This window comes from Thalassophryne amazonica, chromosome 14, assembly GCF_902500255.1.
Source record: "Thalassophryne amazonica chromosome 14, fThaAma1.1, whole genome shotgun sequence".
In the NCBI taxonomy this organism is placed as follows: Eukaryota; Metazoa; Chordata; class Actinopteri; order Batrachoidiformes; family Batrachoididae; genus Thalassophryne; species Thalassophryne amazonica.
This window is the reverse complement of record NC_047116.1, coordinates 18,850,672-18,870,413: the sequence shown is the minus strand read 5'-3', so window position 1 is coordinate 18,870,413 and position 19,742 is coordinate 18,850,672. Positions and strand designations below refer to the sequence as shown.

The window sequence follows — 19,742 nt, the reverse complement described above, 5'->3', positions numbered from 1 at the left end:
TTCTCCATGTAATGTGGAGTTGTGTCAGGAAGGGGATCTGGCATAAAATTTGTGCGAATTCAACAGGCAGATCCACCTTGGATTTGCTGTGGCGACCCCAAGTGCAAAACAAGGGAGCAGCCGAAGGGACTTACTTTACAATTATATTATGTAATTATATTGAACTTACTAAATAAAATCACACACACCCACATACTGCATACAGGTACACAGATGCCACTTGGCTTTTATTATATAGGTGATTTACTGCCCCCTGCTGGAATGGCGCGTGAGTCCAGAATGTCAACATCATTTGAATGTCAACAACAACATCAACATCCATTGTTCACTGTTGTTAGCTAATATCTGTAGTTTCTCCAAAAATCTTAGTCCTATCAGCATTATGTTCATCCTTGCCCCAAAATACATAAGCGTACCAAACAGCAAAAAGAAAAAGGGTGAAGGGTGGGGGGGGACATACATGCAGAGAGAGGCCACTTAAGTTTATTTTCAAAATATTTTTGTATTCAGTAAGATGACCTGACTCACGAAGGTTTACGATTGTCCTGGACCAAGACGAAGATCTCGGCTTTTAATAACTTCCTGGACGCAACTGTCAGAAGTGTATCTGTGTCCTGAAAAGTGTCGAACTTGAGTCATTCATTTATCCTGACAGTGATGTGCGGAAAGGAGGCTGGTACGGAGCAGGGAGTTCCTTCATTTCATTGGCAGGAGCTGGAGAGCGCTTTGCACTAAGTGCGTCTGATTGGCTCACACAGACGTAAGACACACTGGCTCCCGCCTCTTTCTTTGCTACTGTGCTAATTTTTTATCCATATTTATTTTCACCGTATAAAATTCTATTCGTGAATTCTTTTTAACTCGACTGCAAAAATTAAAGCAGAACGGCAAAAAAAGTAATAAATAAATGTCCCAAATGCCTGTGCTCGGAATTTTTGCCCGGAAGTGACGCGACTTCGTTGCTGGCTGCCGCCTCCTTTTGCGCGTGCACAGACGAGGCGGGGGGGACCAGCCAGCTAGAACCAGTAGATGGCGCTGTCCGTGTGCGCCTTGTACTTGTGTCATCAGTGTCGGTTGTTTAACTCCTCCTGGTTCACCGACGGACGAGCTGTTTAAACGCGCAGCAGCTTCGCCTCCTCCTTCAGGCGCCATGCTAATGGAGCCCTGCGCGTAAGTAATGATAACAGCCCGAAAAATGCATCAAAAACCTGCTCATTTACCGACTGACATGAGGGGGAAATATGGATATTAGCACTGGTACAGAGTAATATCGTGTGTCCGTTTTGTTGCTTCTCGTACCCGTTGTTTTTAGTCAGGAGGACATTATAAATACATTTTAAATCAAAGTGATTTTGTCATTTTATACGTTCTAATTCCACATCAAAATAAATGGGTGGTGCCCCAAAAATACAGATTAAACAGAACAACGAGCAGGGGCGACCGGGGTCGTTTGTCACAAGGTTTGTGTCATGTCAGTATTAATGCACTGTGATGGCCCCATCAGCGACTTCTAGGGGAAAGGTTTCATATTGCCTCCTCTCCAGGACCCTGTAATTGTCTTCTCATAAAGGCTGCGGGTTAGTGTACGTGGGAAAATTCTTGTGTTTATAAAATTAATGCGATTGCTGTACCGTTTGAACAAGGCATTATGCAAATTCAAGATAAACAATAACCACATCCAAATTAAAGCAAGGTTTTGGTAAATAACATGCAATGCGATTGACAGGTTTTGAGCCAGATCCAGAAAAAGCAGGGCGTGGTTCTCCATCTTTTGCATTCTGAGAAACCAACATTTCTCAACATTGCACCCAGCGAGTCAAAATGCAACTTTCTTGAGAAATGTTGGCCTGTTTACGTCGTACGCTGCTACATCATCTTGCTGCATTTGACTGTTAATTTGAAAGAAAATGCTACCTGCAAATAATCCTAATAGTTGGCATCACAGTGGATATTTTGTTAATTGTTAGTGGCATCAAGATGTGATTTATGAATGATTAACAGTGATGATCACATGAGTTATTTTGATAATATGTGTAAGAATCAAAAAGTGAGGCAAAGCCAAGTTGTTGAAAGGGGTAGCAAGAACTGATTTGGAAGAAGTTTGTAATGATTAAATAAGTGATTTATGAATAATTTACTGTACTGATTCTGTTTTGATGTTCATATGTTTTTAAAGAATCAAAGTGTGAGACAGGCTGAATTGGTTTTAAGAAAGAAACAAGAAGTAAGTTGTTGAGAGGAAAAGGAGAAATGTGTTGGGCCTTTCACACTGAACGCGTCGGAAGCGTCAAAGGCGTCAAGAATCTGTCTAAAAAGCATTATTTTCAATGAGACGCTTTGCTTTTTAAAGGCGTCAGAAGCGTCGCGTCAAAAGCCGAGCTAAAGGGACGCTTCTGACAGGAGCGCGCAATGACGCGGTCCAAGTTCAAACCAATGCAACTTTCGACGCTCTGAGCTGTGACGTAGCTTTGCGCTGTCCAATAGGAACGACGCATCGGGCCAAAACACGGAAGACTAGTGGCAGAAACCACTGATCTTTACAAAACAGAAACGTGTCACAGGACTGCTCATTTATAGAGCAGTTTTCTGAAGAAAAATCCTTGGAAATGTTTTTTTTTTTTGTTACCTCAAAATTTCTGATTACTGTTAAAAAAAAAAAAAAGTTTAGACCACTTGTAATTAAAATAGCTAAATAAGTCAATAAATGGTACTTTAGAAACCTTTCATCTGTAAATTAAAACTACCTGTTATTTCAGATTAGATAATTTCTTGTTTAACATAAGGAACCTTGGACATTTATTTTTAGACAAATAAAATAACATGGAAACTTGTACATTTTTTAAGTCTGGTAGATTATTTATATCTCATTTCAACCAGACACTGTAAATAAATACAAATGTTTATTATAAATGCAACAGGAAATAATTTAACAATGACTGCAGTGTGATTGTAAAGTAGATTTCTGTGACATAAACCTCATGATGAATTTTTTTTATATAGTATAGTCATTTCAACTTGTAATTACATCAAAATATGTAATTGCCTTTAATGCTGTTATCAGGACAGAGTCATTTCTAAAATATGAATTTGAGCACAATAAGTGGAGAGCTTCTACCTGTGCAAATGTCTTTTGACTTTGATTTCGTGGACATTTTTAATGATCCGTTCATTTATTGTTAAAATATAAAATGAAACAGCTTTTTAAAAATAATAAAATAGTTGCTGTTGAAAGAGCCTTTTATTTAGAAGCAGGTGATGTTATGCTGGATTTTCGGGACCAGATGAAGGTCTCTTCTGCAGCTTCATCGTGTTCAGCTCATCAATGGAAGTTTTTGAAGTGCATCTGTGTTTAGGTTGTCTGCACAGCAAATGTTCCTGATTGGGACAAATTAAAATATGTCTTAAAATATAAAGAAACACTAAACAGTTTATTTATATATATATATATATATATATATATATACTTTACAATTATGCCTCACATTCAGCCCAGGGTGATGTCAGGGTTCTGCCATACATGACGCTCACTACACACTGGGAGCAATAGGGGATTAAAGACCTTAGTGATTTTCCAATCAGGCGGGGATTTGAACTTAGGATCTTCTGGTCTCAAGCCCAACATCTTAACCACTAGCCTATCACCTCCTCCCTCGGCATCACTCCGAAAAGTAGCTGAAAAAAGCTTCTCTCAGCAGGGTGATGGGAAAATCGTTCTGCTGTTTTTTAAAGCTTTTTTTGACGCAAATTCAAGATAGTCGCTGAACTTTTTTCAGGTTGTGGTAACAGCCAGAGTGTGACGTAGCAATCTCCGCCCTTCTTGCCGCTTCCGAAGCGAAGCGTCTGACGTCACGATGCGTTGGGAAGCTTTGACGCGTCACGCTGAAGCGTTCAATGTGAAAGGCCCATCAGAGGGAGGTGTGAGAGGGGACTTTGAGTCAATGTTCCCTGGCAACCAAAGACACTGTCATATAAAAATTGTTTGCAATGAGGAAGCTACGTTATTCTTCCAGACCTCTGTAAAGGCTTCGGAGGAGATCACAGGTGTTGACTAGCCTGTAATGATCAACTGGAATTTCATGCATTGAGAGTGAGGACCTTGGAGCAGACTCACCTGCAAGAGAGAGTTCTACATATACACACACAGGCAATCCAGGAGAGAAGCTGCAGAAGGAGGAAAGTAACCACTGGCCCACAGCCCATGTGGGTGATCAATCTAAGACTTCTCTCTCTGCTCCCAACGAACCATGAACCGACACTCGGCATACGGGTGTTGGTTCAGGCCGGCTGTTACCAGCTGAAGATTGAAGGTTGGATTTAGGTTGGCTGTTGTCAACTGAAGAGGAACTCAAAATCGGCAAACAGAGATCAAGATCCCCTGGCCAGGGAGCATGATCTCAAATCTTTATACTCTCACCTTCTCAGGACTTTTAAGAAATCAGACCTGTCCCTACTAAAGTGAGTGATCAGTTTTAGAATTACAGGATTAGATCATTTCTGCCATTCAAGTTACTAATCATATTGTAATCAATTTTGAGGTGTTGTCAGAACTATAATCCATGTTGACTATATTGCCTGCCCTTGCATCATCTGCAATACATTTCTAAACTTCTAAAATCAGTCTCAAATGAATTAATCAGTCTCAATTTAATTAAATCAGTCTCAGTTAATCAGTCTCTGATCTGAAATCTATATTTACAATATGATTAACCAAGGGTTTCCTTCTGAACACAAAATGAACCATAACAGAAATATTTACAATTTATTTACAAGTATACAAGAATTGAACAGTTTACTGGCATTTTTGTGGATAGTGATTAAATAAATTCATTGATGGACACAATTCTTACTAATGAGATTTTGAAAGAGAGAGCGAGATAAAGCTTAAAGGCTTGAAGTGAATAAATCTGATTAGAATTTAATGATGAAATTTGAAGCCAATTATTAAGAAAAATATTAAACAAGCATATGAATATGCTTAAAAGGAAGAATAATAAGGAGGAGCCACCTTGTATCCACTAACAACAAGCCCTTTTTCTGGAACCTTTAACTGGGTCACTTAGTTGTCCATTGAAATGGTGGTTCGGAGGGATCTGTCTGTCCGTCGTGCTCACTTGGGTCAAAGGGGTTAACTCAGCGGTCTCCCCAGGCAATCCCAAAGGCTTGTGTCGGCTTTACCGACAGGATGGCTGATGGTTTGAAATCAGCACCATCGTCAGCTTGCACTAACCCAGAGGCGGAAGGTGTTTGTTGAAAATGGTTTCTGGTAGCGTTTAAAAAGTTTGTTGGAACGAGATTAAAAATCTTTATGAATTTAGGAAAAAGTTAAAACTTTAAAAGTGTTAAAAAAACAAAAAACAAAATAGCCGACAGAAAAGGAGAGTCGCTTTTCTGTAAATTCTCTATTAATTTGAAAAGTTCAGCTCGGAAGTTCTCTTAAAGATTCAAAAGACTTGACGCACCTTAAAGTGTCAGGTTAAAACTTTGTTAAAATGATCAAAAATGAACAAAGAATGAATTCCACATGGTAGCTGTAGCTTAGCTTAACAATGGGGCCTTGGCCCAAGAATAAAAATTAAGTGTTTAAGAAAGGAAGAGAGAGAGAGAGGCAAGAGAAGAGCAGCAGAGAGAGAGAGAGAGCGGCAAGGCTCTAACTTTTTAAAGGGGGACTAACGTCACCAAACTCCACCCATTTAGGGTGTGTAACCTCACAGAAAATTTCATGTGGTCACAGTGCAGACACAAATGATTCAATTATATAAACACATTAACTATTTTGACATATCTGTTCTGAGACACTTCAATGGATACACATTATACACATCCTTTGGATAAACCAGAATATTTCACCATCAACAATATTAATAATGCAGTCACACTTAAACACATATCAGTTACAATAACACATGTCAATAAAATGGAATGATTATATGCAAAGCATTTTGTTTGATTAATCAATACCACCAACATTAGAAGTCTTTATATATGTGAATCAAAGACTACTGCTGCAATTATTTTATTTTAAACAAAAGGTCTTTTCCTTTGCTTAGATCTAAGTATAATAGCTGGTTGTGAAGACTCAAAGATTTATAGCCACGTCTTGTCGTGGGGGAAGTTTTGCAGTCTTGAGAGGTTCTGGCCTTAGCTTGAGGCCATAAAGGTGGGTTCTTCAGGCCTGGGCAATTTCAGATTCTGACATGAAACCATTATAATGTCATGTAATTCATAATGACAGAAAATTCTCTGATAAAAAGGCAAGGGCTCCCCTTTGAAGAACTTTGAATTACAGTTTTGTTTTGCTGTGAATCCTAGTGTTGGCCCATGGGGAATGTCTCTAAGCTTATCTGAAGAGCTCCAGATGACTTAGGAATTTCTCAACTGAGAGGGAAAACACAGTCTTTTGTCTGCAGTTCCAAACTCAGGTTTTTGTTGAGACAGCATTAATGTATTTATTTAATTAGGGTGAATCGAGGCCATGGCGCTACACTGCATTGACACCATGAGCTGAAGACGGCATGGTGCCATCATCGCTTTGATGACGGCAGAGCGTGAAAGAGGGCCTGACCATGGGAGAGAGAAGGAGGTCACCATGTGCCGAAGTCTGTCCAAATATGCTTTCATCTTCCTCCTCCTGGCCCTTTGTGGCCTCATCTTCCTGCTACGGAACATCCATACGGTGGAGGTAAGGAGGTAGTTAAGTTACTATTCTGTTCTTTTACAGATTTCTTCTGTTACTTTAAAAGAAAACATAAAACAATCACTACCTCTGCCATGGAGATCACATCTCCCCAGGCGTCTGCTTTCTTTGTCACCAGTGTTACTCAAAAACAATATGAATTGATTTTCTTTAATATCGGTGGAGAGTTGACACCGATCAAATATAAATTTTAAAGCTACATTGTGTAGGATTTAGTATCATCTAGTGGTGAGATTCCAGATTGTGTAATGCTGCACTGGTTACTCTTCCCCTGCCCCCACCCCACCTCACTTTCAGGCTTTCGGCTGCACTGCAAAATGCGAAAAATTGAGTAAGCCTTTTGGGCTACTCTACCAAAATGGTGGCCTTCATGAGGGGGCCCGCACCCATGTAGATATGAAGGTTTTATTCTAAGCTTTTGAAAATCTATGTTGTTGCAGGTAAATTATACCGTTTTGAACGCTATATTCCATTTCTGCTAATAAACGCTCATAAGTCATACACACTGTAGCTTTAAATCTGGGAGCAGATTCAGATGGCAACAGTTCTAGTCAGAATTATTGGCACCCCTGTATTACCCCTGTATTCTGTAAGTACAGAATTTAAAATGTTTAGAAATGAATTAATATTATCCAATTTTGTATAATCATATTTAATAAAAAAAACGTGCACAATAATCGAACAACAAAAGGCCGTCATATAATTAAATAAAACAATGTATGCCTGACAGTTATTTCCACTTTAATGAATTCACAGTCAATCATCACTTTTACACCCATTTCCCTTTAGGTAAGTCAGGGAGTGGATACATGAACATTTGAAACTCAGTAAATATGACACAAAGCAGTACAAATGGTATGGTACTGTATTATCAGTATATGTCTGGAGTAGGTAGTTCTCAAAAACTGACTGACCGTGCAAGAAGGAGACTGAAAGCTACCAAAATACCTGTGACACATCTAAAGGAGTTACAGGCTGTGATTGGACAAACTGGGTATAATGAAACTTTTGTCTGTCGCATCGTGAATCACAGTTTCATGGTTCTGTGGAACAGAGAAGGATTTTCCTACATGGAAACTGATTTTTAATACAAGAAAACTTGGTCAAACTCAGGCTCAAGTCTCCCGTGTGCTTTATGGCAAACCAGCTGAAATATCACATCTTCTTGTAAAGAATCGTTCTCTGTTCCACTCCACCATGAAGTTGTGTTCTGAGAGAATTCTTTGTTGAAAGACTTTGGGTCAGCGGAGAAGCGGGTGAGTCTGATTACATTCCTCGTGAGGGAGTGTCAGCTGCAACACTACCATTGTGCACCACGACCCAACGTGGATGTCTCATTGGTGAGGAACCCATAGACTGGACAAAGCCAGAGGGACATCCACACAACACCTGGCTTCAGCAGATAGAGAAGGATAGAAAACAGGTCTGTCTTGGTGTCCACCAGTCAGGAACCAAAGCGGTTCCCTGGAAGCGGTAGTGAGTGCTCACTAAAACGAGACCATCTGCACAATGGAACCAAGACCAGGGTCCACATGAATGATATGGCTTTCTCAGATGTTAAGAAGCCTGTTGGACATATTGCTAACGTTCGCATGCACACACACACACACACACACACACACACACACACACACACACACACACACACACACACACACACACACACACACACACACACACACAGAGTATCACCTGTCATCAGATGACAGTAATTAGTGTATTTAATGATCACAGCGTAGAGCCGTTATAAACTGTTCAGATAACCTTTCACAGTGTGTTATTATTACTTTGTGAGGCTACATAGCAGCATGTCTAAGGTAATTGAACCACAAATACTTTAAAACTCACCATTCGATGAAACTGTTGATGTTTGATGACACCTGGCTGCATGCTGCTAACCACCGGCTTCATGTTTTGAACTCCGCCTGCAAGACTAGCTTGGATTCAAAACTTTTAATATGCCACAGTGTTTCGGCTGCAATCTTTGCTTTGAATTATGTGATATCCTACTTTGATATCAGATGTTATCAATCGACAACGAGGTATTGTAGCTTAGTTAGTCCACAGTTGGTTTCTCGTTTTGAATTTGGCCAGCAAAATGTTTTGAGTTAGAGTTTCAAAGTGCATTTTAACATTCCAAAGAGTGCGTTAGAATAATTTTTCCAGCCAGAGTGATGGCGGGTGGGTGACACTCCTGTGCTGGGTGTGAGTGATTTGTTCATTGTCCAGTCAAATGAGATCCAAAAAGCTTTATTCTTCATAGCTTAGTACAAGCCAGAAAAGGACACAGAGTATAAGATGTTCTGGCTCTCAAGACCAGGCAGCGAAGTGGCTCTACTCTACTCTTTTCTACTCTTCTATTTTACTCTTCCTTTTTAGATATACCTTAGTATACTAGCATAGTTCCACCTTAGAATTGGAATATAATATATAAGATATACCTTAGTGAATTTTCATGTATATGAATTGGACACAGAGTTGTAACAAGCAAGTTGAGTACAAGTTAAGCTGAGTTAGTTTGTTTGGTTGTTAGTTCAAAAATTTTCTGTATGCTCCAAACTAGTATGACTTCCGTGACTTCTGCCGAGCTATGTCACGTAGTATGCTGAATCCCCCCCCTCCGAGTTGTATGTGATTTGTGCCAATTTGCTACTTGGGACAACTGCACCAAATTCAACTGGGTCGAGAACTTTTTAAAAGACAAACCAATTCTGCAGCATGATCTCCTTCATGGAGGGAATAAGTTAAAGAGCCATTGAGTCAGTCACTGGTCGGTGCTTCCATCTCATTGAGCTTCTCTTTATTGTCCTCACTTGCTGCTTTCAGTAGCTTCTCTTCTCTTTCCTTCCAGCACTTGAACTGCCACACAATCTCAGCCCTCTACCAGGTCCAGACAAGGATCCAATCTGTCCTCACGTCGGTGGAGCTCCCAAAGTTTTATCATAACCGAACCTTCTGTGCCCATCTTGGCCAAAAACCCTCCCCTGAGGATGAACTGGAGGAACATTACCTTCTGGACACCATCACCTGGCCTGAACCTCCACCAGGCTCTAAAACAACTCTGCGCCAGACTAGTGACCCCGTGCACAGCCTGTTTGCAATCCTACCCACTAAAGAAGGAAGGGTGTGGCACGTGGGCGACCAGCTGGAGGCTTTGGTCCAAATGCATGACTTTCAGGGTCGTCCCAAGCGTTACGGCGGGGATTTCCTGTTAGCTCGTCTGCATTCTCCAAAGCTCGGAGCGGGCGTTGCGGGTGAGGTGTTGGACCACAAGAATGGATTTTATTCTGCCCTGTTTCCCCTCCTGTGGGCAGGGCCTGCAAGCGTCGAGATTATGCTCGTGCACTCCAGTGAGGCTGTTGCTGTGCTGCGACGGCTAAGGGAAGAACGTCCTGATCGGGTCTTCTTCAAGAGCCTGTACCGCTCAGGAATCTTGTCTGAGACCACTGTGTGCAACATGTGCTTGCCACCAGACCAGCATCCACTGTGTAACTACACAGACGTTTACACCGGCGAACCCTGGTACTGCTACAAGCCCAAGCTGCTCAGCTGTGACAGCAGAGTTAACCATGCCAAGGGAGGCTATCAGAAGCACCTCATCACCAACAAAGAAGCTCTGCTCTTCCAGAGGTTTGTAGAACTGTAGAATTACTAAAAAGTACATAATTAGACATATACTGTAGTACCTAAGTTCTTAGGTTTCCAATTGATAGCATAATGATTATACTTTTTATTTTCCTATAGTATGCTAACAGAGTTACTTTAGATAGATACCAATACACTCACACACTCATAGCTTCTGTTTCTATAATAAAATACCAGATTTATAGCTTAGCCTAACTATATTTAATTTTACTACTAGTCTACATACTAAATTACCTATACTACAATCTTCTCCTGTGATGTCTTATCCTTCTTATGTCTTATTATTTATTATACAGTAGTGTTCAGAATAATAGTAGTGCTATGTGACTAAAAAGATTAATCCAGGTTTTGAGTATATTTCTTATTGTTACATGGGAAACAAGGTACCAGTAGATTCAGTAGATTCTCACAAATCCAACAAGACCAAGCATTCATGATATGCACACTCTTAAGGCTATGAAATTGGGCTATTAGTTAAAAAAAGTAGAAAAGGGGGTGTTCACAATAATAGTAGTGTGGCATTCAGTCAGTGAGTTCGTCAGTTTTGTGGAACAAACAGGTGTGAATCAGGTGTCCCCTATTTAAGGATGAAGCCAGCACCTGTTGAACATGCTTTTCTCTTTGAAAACCTGAGGAAAATGGGACGTTCAAGACATTGTTCAGAAGAACAGCGTAGTTTGATTAAAAAGTTGATTGGAGAGGGGAAAACTAATACATAGGTGCAAGAAATTATAGGCTGTTCATCTACAATGATCTCCAATGCTTTAAAATGGACAAAAAAACAGAGACGCGTGGAAGAAAACGGAAAACAACCATCAAAATGGATAGAAGACTAACCAGAATGGCAAAGGCTCACCCATTGATCAGCTCCAGGATGATCAAAGACAGTCTGGAGTTACCTGTAAGTGCTGTGACAGTTAGAAGACGCCTGTGTGAAGCTAATTTTTTTGCAAGAATCCCCCGCAAAGTCCCTCTGTTAAATAAAAGACATGTGCAGAAGAGGTTACAATTTGCCAAAGAACACATCAGCTGGCCTAAAGAGAAATGGAGGAATATTTTGTGGACTGATGAGTAAAATTGTTCTTGTTCTTCTTTGTGAGACCACCCCCAAACTCTGAATTCAAGCCACAGTTCACAGTGAAGACAGTGAAGCATGGTGGTGCAAGCATCATGATATGGGCATGTTTTTCCTTTTTTTGGTTTTGGGCCCATATATCACATACCAGGTATCATGGATCAGTTTGGATATGTCAAAATACTTGAAGAGGTCATGTTGCCTTATGCTGAAGAGGACATGCCCTTGAAATGGGTGTTTCAACAAGACAATGACCCCAAGCACACTAGTAAACAAGCAAAATCTTGGTTCCAAACCAACAAAATCCCAATCCCCGGACCTAAATCCAATTGAGAACTTGTGGGGTGACATCAACAAAGCTGTTTCTGAAGCAAAACCAAGAAATGTGAATGAATTGTGGAATGTTGTTAAAGAATCTTGGGAGTGGCATAACAGCTGAAAGGTGCCACAAGTTGGTTGACTCCATGCCTCGCAGATGTGAAGAAATCATGAAAAACTGTGGTTATACAACTAAATACTAGTTTAGTGATTCACAGGATTGCTAAAAAAAAAAAGCAGTTTGAACATAATAGTTTTGAGTTTGTAGCATCAACAGCAGATGCTACTATTATTGTGAACACCCCCTTTTCTACTTTTTTTTTTACTAATAGCCCAATTTCATAGCCTTAAGAGTGTGCATATCATGAATGCTTGGTCTTGTTGGATTTGTGAGAAGCTACTGAATCTACTGGTACCTTGTTTCCCATGTAACAATAAGAAATATACTCAAAACCTGTATTAATCTTTTTAGTCACATAGCACTACTATTATTCTGAACACTACTGTATTATATATACTTTTTCTTGAGCCGCTTGGGTGGGTAGGGAGAGTTCCCATGGGATAAAAAAGCTTTTCTACCTACCATCCCTGGTTCTGAAGACCAGGCACTTAAGTGGCTCTACTCCTTTCTTCTCTCCTATTTTACCTGTACTTTTTTAGATATACCTTTATATACTAGTATAGTTCCACCTTAGAATTGGAATATAAGATATACCTTACTGAATTTTCATGTAGAAGTTTACTTGCAAACTGGCTGTTTTGGCTACTCTTCAAGACATTTGGCCACTTGTCCAGCTTGGCTTCTTTGACTCAAGAAAACTGAAGAAGTCAATTGGCTGAGTGTCACATTTTCAAGACTAAACAAGCTGCCCAGTTACTTTAAACTAAACGTCTAGATTTTTTTTAAAGGTGATATCTACCAGTAGAGGCAGATGACTGAGGCTCTTCATTATCTCATAAGTTGTCACATTGTATGGTCACTTAGTGCTGCCATTGAGGCGTTTTCATTTGTCCTAAGAATCTTGTTCCAGAAGTGAACTTCCTTTTCTTGGTGTCAAGTATTACCAGTGGTTTCCACCTTGACGTAATCCCTCTATATTTATATTTCTGAAACGAGTCATGATGGTAGACTTCGATAATGATACACTCACCTCCAACAGCAGGGTTTCGATTTGTCTCCATGTTGTGAATGTTTTTCTTCACCAAAAACAGCTCTGCAGTCATTCACTTTAGTTGTCTTCTGGCCTCCATTATTTGCATCAACACCTCTGTGGACCTTATTGAGAGTTCCAATGAACATCCACCAAATGCAAATTCAACACTTGGAATCAACCCCAGACCTCTTACCTGCTTAATTTGTCATTGTAAGGGATTATGAGGGAACAGACAACACCTGACCATGTAACATTTCAATGAAATTATTAAGGTGCACTTACACGAGCATGCCTTTGCTTCACGCAATAGCACGAACGTCGTTGTGACGATCCCACCAGGACGGTGTTCTTTGTTGTACCGGCTGCCACGTGCTCTGTGCTGCACGCTACGTATGTGAAATAATTATTTCGTGATGGATTAATCATTTTTTTCTACAAATTGGCCATTGAAAATGGCTCTAATCACTTCCTGAATCACAGAGGAGGCTGCAGCTGCAGCTGTTCACGCGAACGCGAGCGCCTAACAAGCTGCAGAAAGCATTTTAAACTGTCTAAAAAGGTAATTATCTGTCTAAAAAGGTAATTTGTCTTGTTTACATTGTCATGGATTGATAAAACAGTTGTGTGTTCTTTCCTTCTTGTGTGCAGCTGTTAAAGTATGTTTATAACAGATTTAACTTCTTGTTATAATCCTTCAGACGAGCTGCGCTCTGATGCCATCCACTGACGTCACCACTCGCTCTGTTCACTTCTTGTTCACTCCACTTGACGAGCTGCACGTAGTGTTGGAGATTAGATCGCACCACATAGCACGACATTTGTGCGTGAGATTTTTTTTTGAACATTTCAAAATTCTCTGTGCGCTACAGCACCCCTCTAGCGTCCTGTCTGCACCCGTTAAAGACGAGTTTACTCTCCAGCAGGACACTTCACGACACAGGTCGTGATGTGTCGTGAAGCAAAAGCATGCTTGTGTAAGTGCACCTTTACTTGTGGCCTATTAAAACGACAGTAGTCAAGTCCTCTTACACAACCCCTGGCAAAAATTATGGAATCACCGGCCTCGGAGGATGTTCATTCAGTTGTTTAATTTTGTAGAAAAAAAGCAGATCACAGACATGACACAAAACTAAAGTCATTTCAAATGGCAACGTTCTGGCTTTAAGAAACACTATAAGAAATCAAGAAAAAAAAATTGTGGCAGTAACGGTTACTTTTTTAGACCAAGCAGAGGGAAAAAAATATGGACTCACTCAATTCTGAGGAATAAATTATGGAATCACCGTGTAAATTTTCATCCCCAAAAGGGGATGCCCACCTAGGGGAGGTGATGGTCTAGTGGTTAAGGTGTTGGGCTGGAGTCCAGAAGATCATAGGTTCAAATCCCCGCCTGACTGGAAAATCACTAAGGGCCCTTGGGCAAGGCCTTTAATCAACTTAATTATCTAATTATCTATACTAAATCAATTTAAACAACTGAATGAACATCCTCCGAGGCCGGTGATTCCATAATTATTGCCAGGGGTTGTAGTCTCATGGGTGTCAGTCCTTTCTCAGCATTCAATAGCATCAAGATTTGAGCCCAGGTCTGCGTATTGGCAGGTCAGCTCCTTATCCAATGAACTACCAATAAAATACAATAAAAACAGAGGGCTCTGTGTAAATATGGCTATAAATCCTGAAGGTAGAATGCTATATTGTTACTCAGTGGAATTACAGAGCTAATCTACACACACTTCATTTCTTTATTTCAACTCTATTGTGGTGGTGTACAGAGGCAAAAATTGGTACTGTCCAAATATTGAAGTGCCTGTATGCAGTGATGCCGGTAACATGTTACTTAGTAACGCGTTACTCTAATCTGACCACTTTTTTTAGTAACGAGTAATCTAACGCGTTAATCTTTCCAAATCAGTAATCAGATTAAAGTTACTTCTCCATGTCACTGTGCGTTACTATTATTTTTCATTGTGGGTCGATAGCAGCTTTAAACTTGGTCCGTGGGCAGGGGGTCGGGGTTCGACTGAACTGCCCACTTTAAGCGAGCTGTGAGCTTTTCATCCACAGTTTTTTGCAGCTGCTCAACTCGTCCTCACCTCTTAAAGCGCGGTGATCAGCACACCTGCACTGAGCTTTACAAAGACATTTTTATACTTTTTTCCCTCCTTTATTTAGAGCTGAGCTGAGCTGCTCCGTATCGTCTCGTTAAAAACAGCTGATACTCCGCGACACGTCAATAACTAACACTATTTTCCACTCAAATGCACCTAAACTCTCTTTCTGAGGACCACATGATGTGAAAACGCAATCAAACTTTCTTACCTGTAAATCTGGTCATGTTTTCTGCATAAATAAATGTTATCCATTCTTTGTGCTCAAACGCCACAGCAGGGGCAAATCCAGATGGAATGGGGGCGTGGGGCAAGGATGTGCCCCCCCCACAACACCCCTAGATTAAAGGTCCAGTTTTGAAGCCGTTTTTTTACTACAACTACTAATATTGCTTAAAATAATAATTTCGACAAGTAAAATGTTTAGAGAGAATTTAAATGTTAGAAAATGTTAGAATTTAATAGTTACATTTATAAACAATGTAGGTTTGAAATTGCAAGTTTTACTGTTACAGTGCTGTCAACAGTTAAATATGAGGTCAAGAAAGAGGTCTTTATTTTACTTTTTATAAAACAAGTATTTATTTTCATTGAAGTCAAGAAAGGGTGACTATAAAATGAGTTTTGGCAAAACAGGTATCATTGTCATGTTGACGTGGGTTGTTGTCGGCAGCTGGGGAAAGTAACTAAAAAAGTAACTAGTAATCTAACTTAGTTACTTTTACAATTGAGTAATCAGTAAAGTAACTAAGTTACTTTTTCAAGGAGTAATCAGTAATCAGTAATTGGATTACTTTTTCAAAGTAACTGTGGCAACACTACCTGTATGTCATGATGTCTCAGAGCAGAATTTTATCCAGAGCTGGGGGTTTGCAGGTTCATGGCTTCGTGTCTTTATTCGTATTTCAAAGTTTGTCTTTGGCAGAGGATGTCCCTTTCTTTTGTGTGTCTGTGGTGGTTAACAATGTTTTGTTGTTTGTTTATGTCCTTAGTGGTGTAAACATCAAAGTTGACATACATGCTTCTGGGCCTGACCAAATTAACGTGCTGCCTCGGAGGAAAGGTAAAAGGTTTTATATGGCATTTGAAAAGTTTTGTGCATTTTTCGATTTGCTTCATTTTTTTTTTCTGCTTTGTATAATCAGGTAAAATAACCATTGAAAGCAGCGGCAGTGTGAAACCAGAGCCTGTTCAGCCGGCATCGTCTGGATACTACTACGAGGACTCATGGAGGCCTTTAGGAGGCATCAAAATGCACCGCTTCAATGACTCGTCTGCAGTCACTCAGTGTCTGAAGGACAAAGTGATCCATATGTATGGAGACTCGACTGTCAGGCAGTGGTTTGAGTATCTCAACGCTTTCGTACCAGGTGAGTGTTTTGTTTTCGTGCCATTGCATTTTTCTTTGCGTTTTACCTGACTCAGACTGAAAAGCTTTCCACCTTCCACAGGATTGAAGGAGTTCAACCTGCATAGTCCTAAAAATGTTGGACCTTTCATGGCAGTAGACAGTCCCCATAATATTCTCTTGACCTACCGGTGCCACGGCCCCCCCATCCGGTTCTCCACTGTTATGTCCAGCGAGTTGCGCTACATATCAAACGAATTGGACAGCCTCTCCGGAGGACCAAACACTGTTGTTGTCCTCAGCATCTGGGCGCATTTCAGCACCTTCCCTGTGGAGGTCTACATCCGGCGACTTCGTCACATTCGCCGTGCACTGGTGCGACTTTTGGACAGAGCACCGGGAACGTTGATTGTGATCCGCTCGGCCAACCCCCAAGCTTTAGACCAAGAGGTGAGCCTCTACAACAGCGACTGGTACTCCCTGCAGCTCGATGGCGTGCTCAGAGCCATGTTCAAAGGAATGGACGTTCTCCTGGTGGACGCCTGGCAAATGAGTTTAGCGCACCACTTCCCTCATGCCCTTCATCCACCTCCAGCCATAGTCAAGAACATGATAGACCTCCTCTTGTCTTATGTTTGTCCAGAACAGAAGAGCCAACAGAACTAGAATGACAAGGCAGAACTTAGTCCTTTAAACCTTTTTGTATGTTGTTCAGTCCAGAACATCCTCTTCTAAATTTGGGAATTCAAACTGGACGGAAAAAAGTTGAGGTGTATTATATTGTCCAGTCATACACTTTGCTACACATTTTCATTAGCCAGTAGCTACTGAGGCTCCACTTTACCAAAGATGGACTTTATGATCAGAGTTCATTCCGATCAGGAAATCCAGATGTTCAGTTGGGGTGTGTTACTATCAAACCGACAAAGGATTTGAACCCACCCTTCCTGGTTTTCTCTGTATAATATTGCTGTTGTAATCCACGACAAACATTTATTCTTTAGCATCTTAAACAAAAGGCTCCACAAACAGAGAACTGCAGTTATGTTCATGTAACTACTGTTAATCTGCTTAATCGCTTGCTGCTTTTGCAGCATCTTTGCCTTTACATACAGTCAGTGTTTACATACAGTATTATACAAAAGTTTTAGGCACACGTGGAACTTCCTAAAACAAGAAGCTGGTGAAATAACTTGTGCAAGTTTATTATCGACAAACCACCAGCACTCGTCTTTATGATGTCATGTACCAGGTGGCACACAAAGAAACCTTTTGTTGTTCGAAAAAGAGTTATAATAACTACTCGTTTCTTTCACAAAAAGTGATATTTTTTTTATTTATTTTTTTAAATTGTAAGGGGTAGTGCATTTTACAGACAGGGTACAGCGTCAGTCTGCGCATATGTAGAGCTGGGTTCGAAATACACTCATGCTCCTTGTCCGTGTCCTTGGACAAGACCCTTAACCTGCATGGTCTCAATCCATCCAGTGCTAAATGGGTACCAGTCTGCCTGGCGTCCCATCCAGAGGGGGTCACAGAGTCTCACCCATGTGATGTTACAGAATCACATTGACCCCAAAGCGTTAATGAGCCTTGGGGCCAATATAGGACGTTTGTTGGAAACAAAAGGTTCAAAATCAGAAAATTTATCAAAATCTTGGTGCGCCTAAAACTTTTGCCCAGTACTTTACATGTCAAACAGTGAAATAAATCTGTTATTTATTTATAGTGAATCATTTCTGTTGATTTGTGTTCCTGCAGAGATTACAGCTCCGCCTGTTCTATCAGACTCATATATATTTTAGTTTTAGTCATAATTCCTGCCAGTATCGCTAACATTAGCAGATCTGTTGTGGCAACCCCGGGCAAAGCGGGAGAAGCCAAAGGAATGCATTCCAAACTGTAGTACTGCAGTTGTAATACTTTGATGTACAGTTGACGGAATGAAAACATATTGTAAGATTTATTATGCATCAATCATGTTTACTCCTGTAACTGAAGTCCACAATACAACAGGGCAGTATACCAAAACTATGCTGGTGGAAAGTTTCACTTTTTGTAGAGTTGGGGTCACGCACACACACATTCTGCTTGTATTTGTAGTGTATGTGTGTTTATATAGAGCAAAGCCTTGTAGCTCTTTGTGATGTCATGAGGCCTAAAAGGAGATGATTGGAAGAGCTCGTGTGAGGGCCGTGACTATACACTACGGAAGCGGGTTGGCGATACCAACCTCCTGTAAGTAGTCATTTATTTGCTGCATGCAGGTGACCTGTGGGCATCCTGTTCAATTTAATCAACTTATAAAACACCAAATCACAACAAAAGCTGTCTCAAGGCGCCTCACACAGAACAGTTCAACATAAAAAATTAAATAAAAACATTAAAAACTATTCATAAGAGAGTAAAAATAGGTTTTAAGTCTTGACTTAAATGTCCACAGACTCCGACTGCCTCACGGTCTGGTCACAGGAAGACCATTCCACAGAACGGGTGCACGATAAGAAAAAGCTCTTTGACCTTCTGACTTCTTTACCCTGGGAGCACAGAAGTCCCACATCCTCCGACCACAAAGCCCGGGCTGGCACGTAGGGTTCCACCAGATCAGCCAGATAAGACAGCGCCAGCAGCTTTCTGAACCAGCTGAAGACCCCTACTGTTAACCTTTTTTGGTTGCCGGGGTCCTCAATGGATCAGGCTCAGGGACAAGCGGCTGGTTCACTTACAAACTGGTTCAGGCCTAAATTTTGCTTGTAGCAGTAGAGCACCAGTGTGGGACATTGCTCGTGTTTAACATAAAACCACAAAGTGTCAAAAGCAGTTACATAACACCACTGGAATGTTACTGTGATCCATCTACAGTTGCCAAGGAGATGCTGTTTAGTGCATTCATATTAGAGTGTGCAGACAAACGCCAAGATGAAAATGATGTGAAAATTTAACAAAACTTCCATCAGCAGGTTAATTTAATGGTTTTATTGAAAAAGTCTTTTATTCTTCTGAAAAACATCCTTCAAACCCTTTGAGTGCCTTAGCTCACGAAACATCAAGATCTCGAGACAACATCAAATCCATCAGGAACTTTTGCCGGGGGGGCAGAGTCGGTATAAAAATAAACGGCACTGAATACAAAACAGCAACACAAAACTTCTTACAGAGACAAGCTGACTGGAGTGTTAAAGTTGCACACACACACACAGGTGTGTGAAGCACAAAACTACTACAGGAACTACGTCATCTGACAACAAAACCTGCGTCAGCAGCAGTGACGCTTTGAAGCAGCAGTCCTGAGGTCACAACCCCCCCCCCAAAAAATAAAAAAGGCACCAATAAACATCATGTGTTCAGATATTCATAATGAGCCATTTATGTCATTCTGCACAACTCGATACATGAT

At 40.7% G+C, this 19,742-nt stretch overlaps 1 protein-coding gene across 2 annotated transcripts; it reads left to right on the top strand.

Moving 5' to 3' along the window:
• The first annotated feature begins 1,039 nt into the window (after positions 1-1,039).
• On the top strand, positions 1,040-18,230 carry nxpe3 (neurexophilin and PC-esterase domain family, member 3). Of its 2 annotated transcripts, XM_034186391.1 has the most exons (7): positions 1,040-1,171; positions 2,582-2,586; positions 6,485-6,679; positions 9,546-10,324; positions 15,990-16,060; positions 16,143-16,367; positions 16,449-18,230. In XM_034186391.1, exons 3-7 carry the CDS (start codon positions 6,533-6,535, stop codon positions 17,009-17,011), a joined length of 1,785 nt encoding a protein of 594 aa, XP_034042282.1. In that variant the 5' UTR covers positions 1,040-1,171; positions 2,582-2,586; positions 6,485-6,532; the 3' UTR covers positions 17,012-18,230. The 2 variants fall into 2 exon arrangements, with proteins under 2 accessions (XP_034042282.1, XP_034042283.1); XM_034186392.1 differs by lacking the exon at positions 2,582-2,586 and having other exon boundaries at positions 1,063-1,170; positions 6,459-6,679.
• The last annotated feature ends 1,512 nt before the right edge of the window (positions 18,231-19,742 follow it).

Bases quoted from the DNA above. Each gene is read 5' to 3' on its own strand.
- nxpe3 (XM_034186391.1), top strand. From the start codon at position 6,533: ATGACGGCAGAGCGTGAAAGAGGGCCTGACCATGGGAGAGAGAAGGAG. The intron at 6,680-9,545 runs GTAAGGAGGTAG...CTTTCCTTCCAG, and splicing joins GGAACATCCATACGGTGGAG to CACTTGAACTGCCACACAAT. The intron at 10,325-15,989 runs GTTTGTAGAACT...TTATGTCCTTAG, and splicing joins GAAGCTCTGCTCTTCCAGAG to TGGTGTAAACATCAAAGTTG.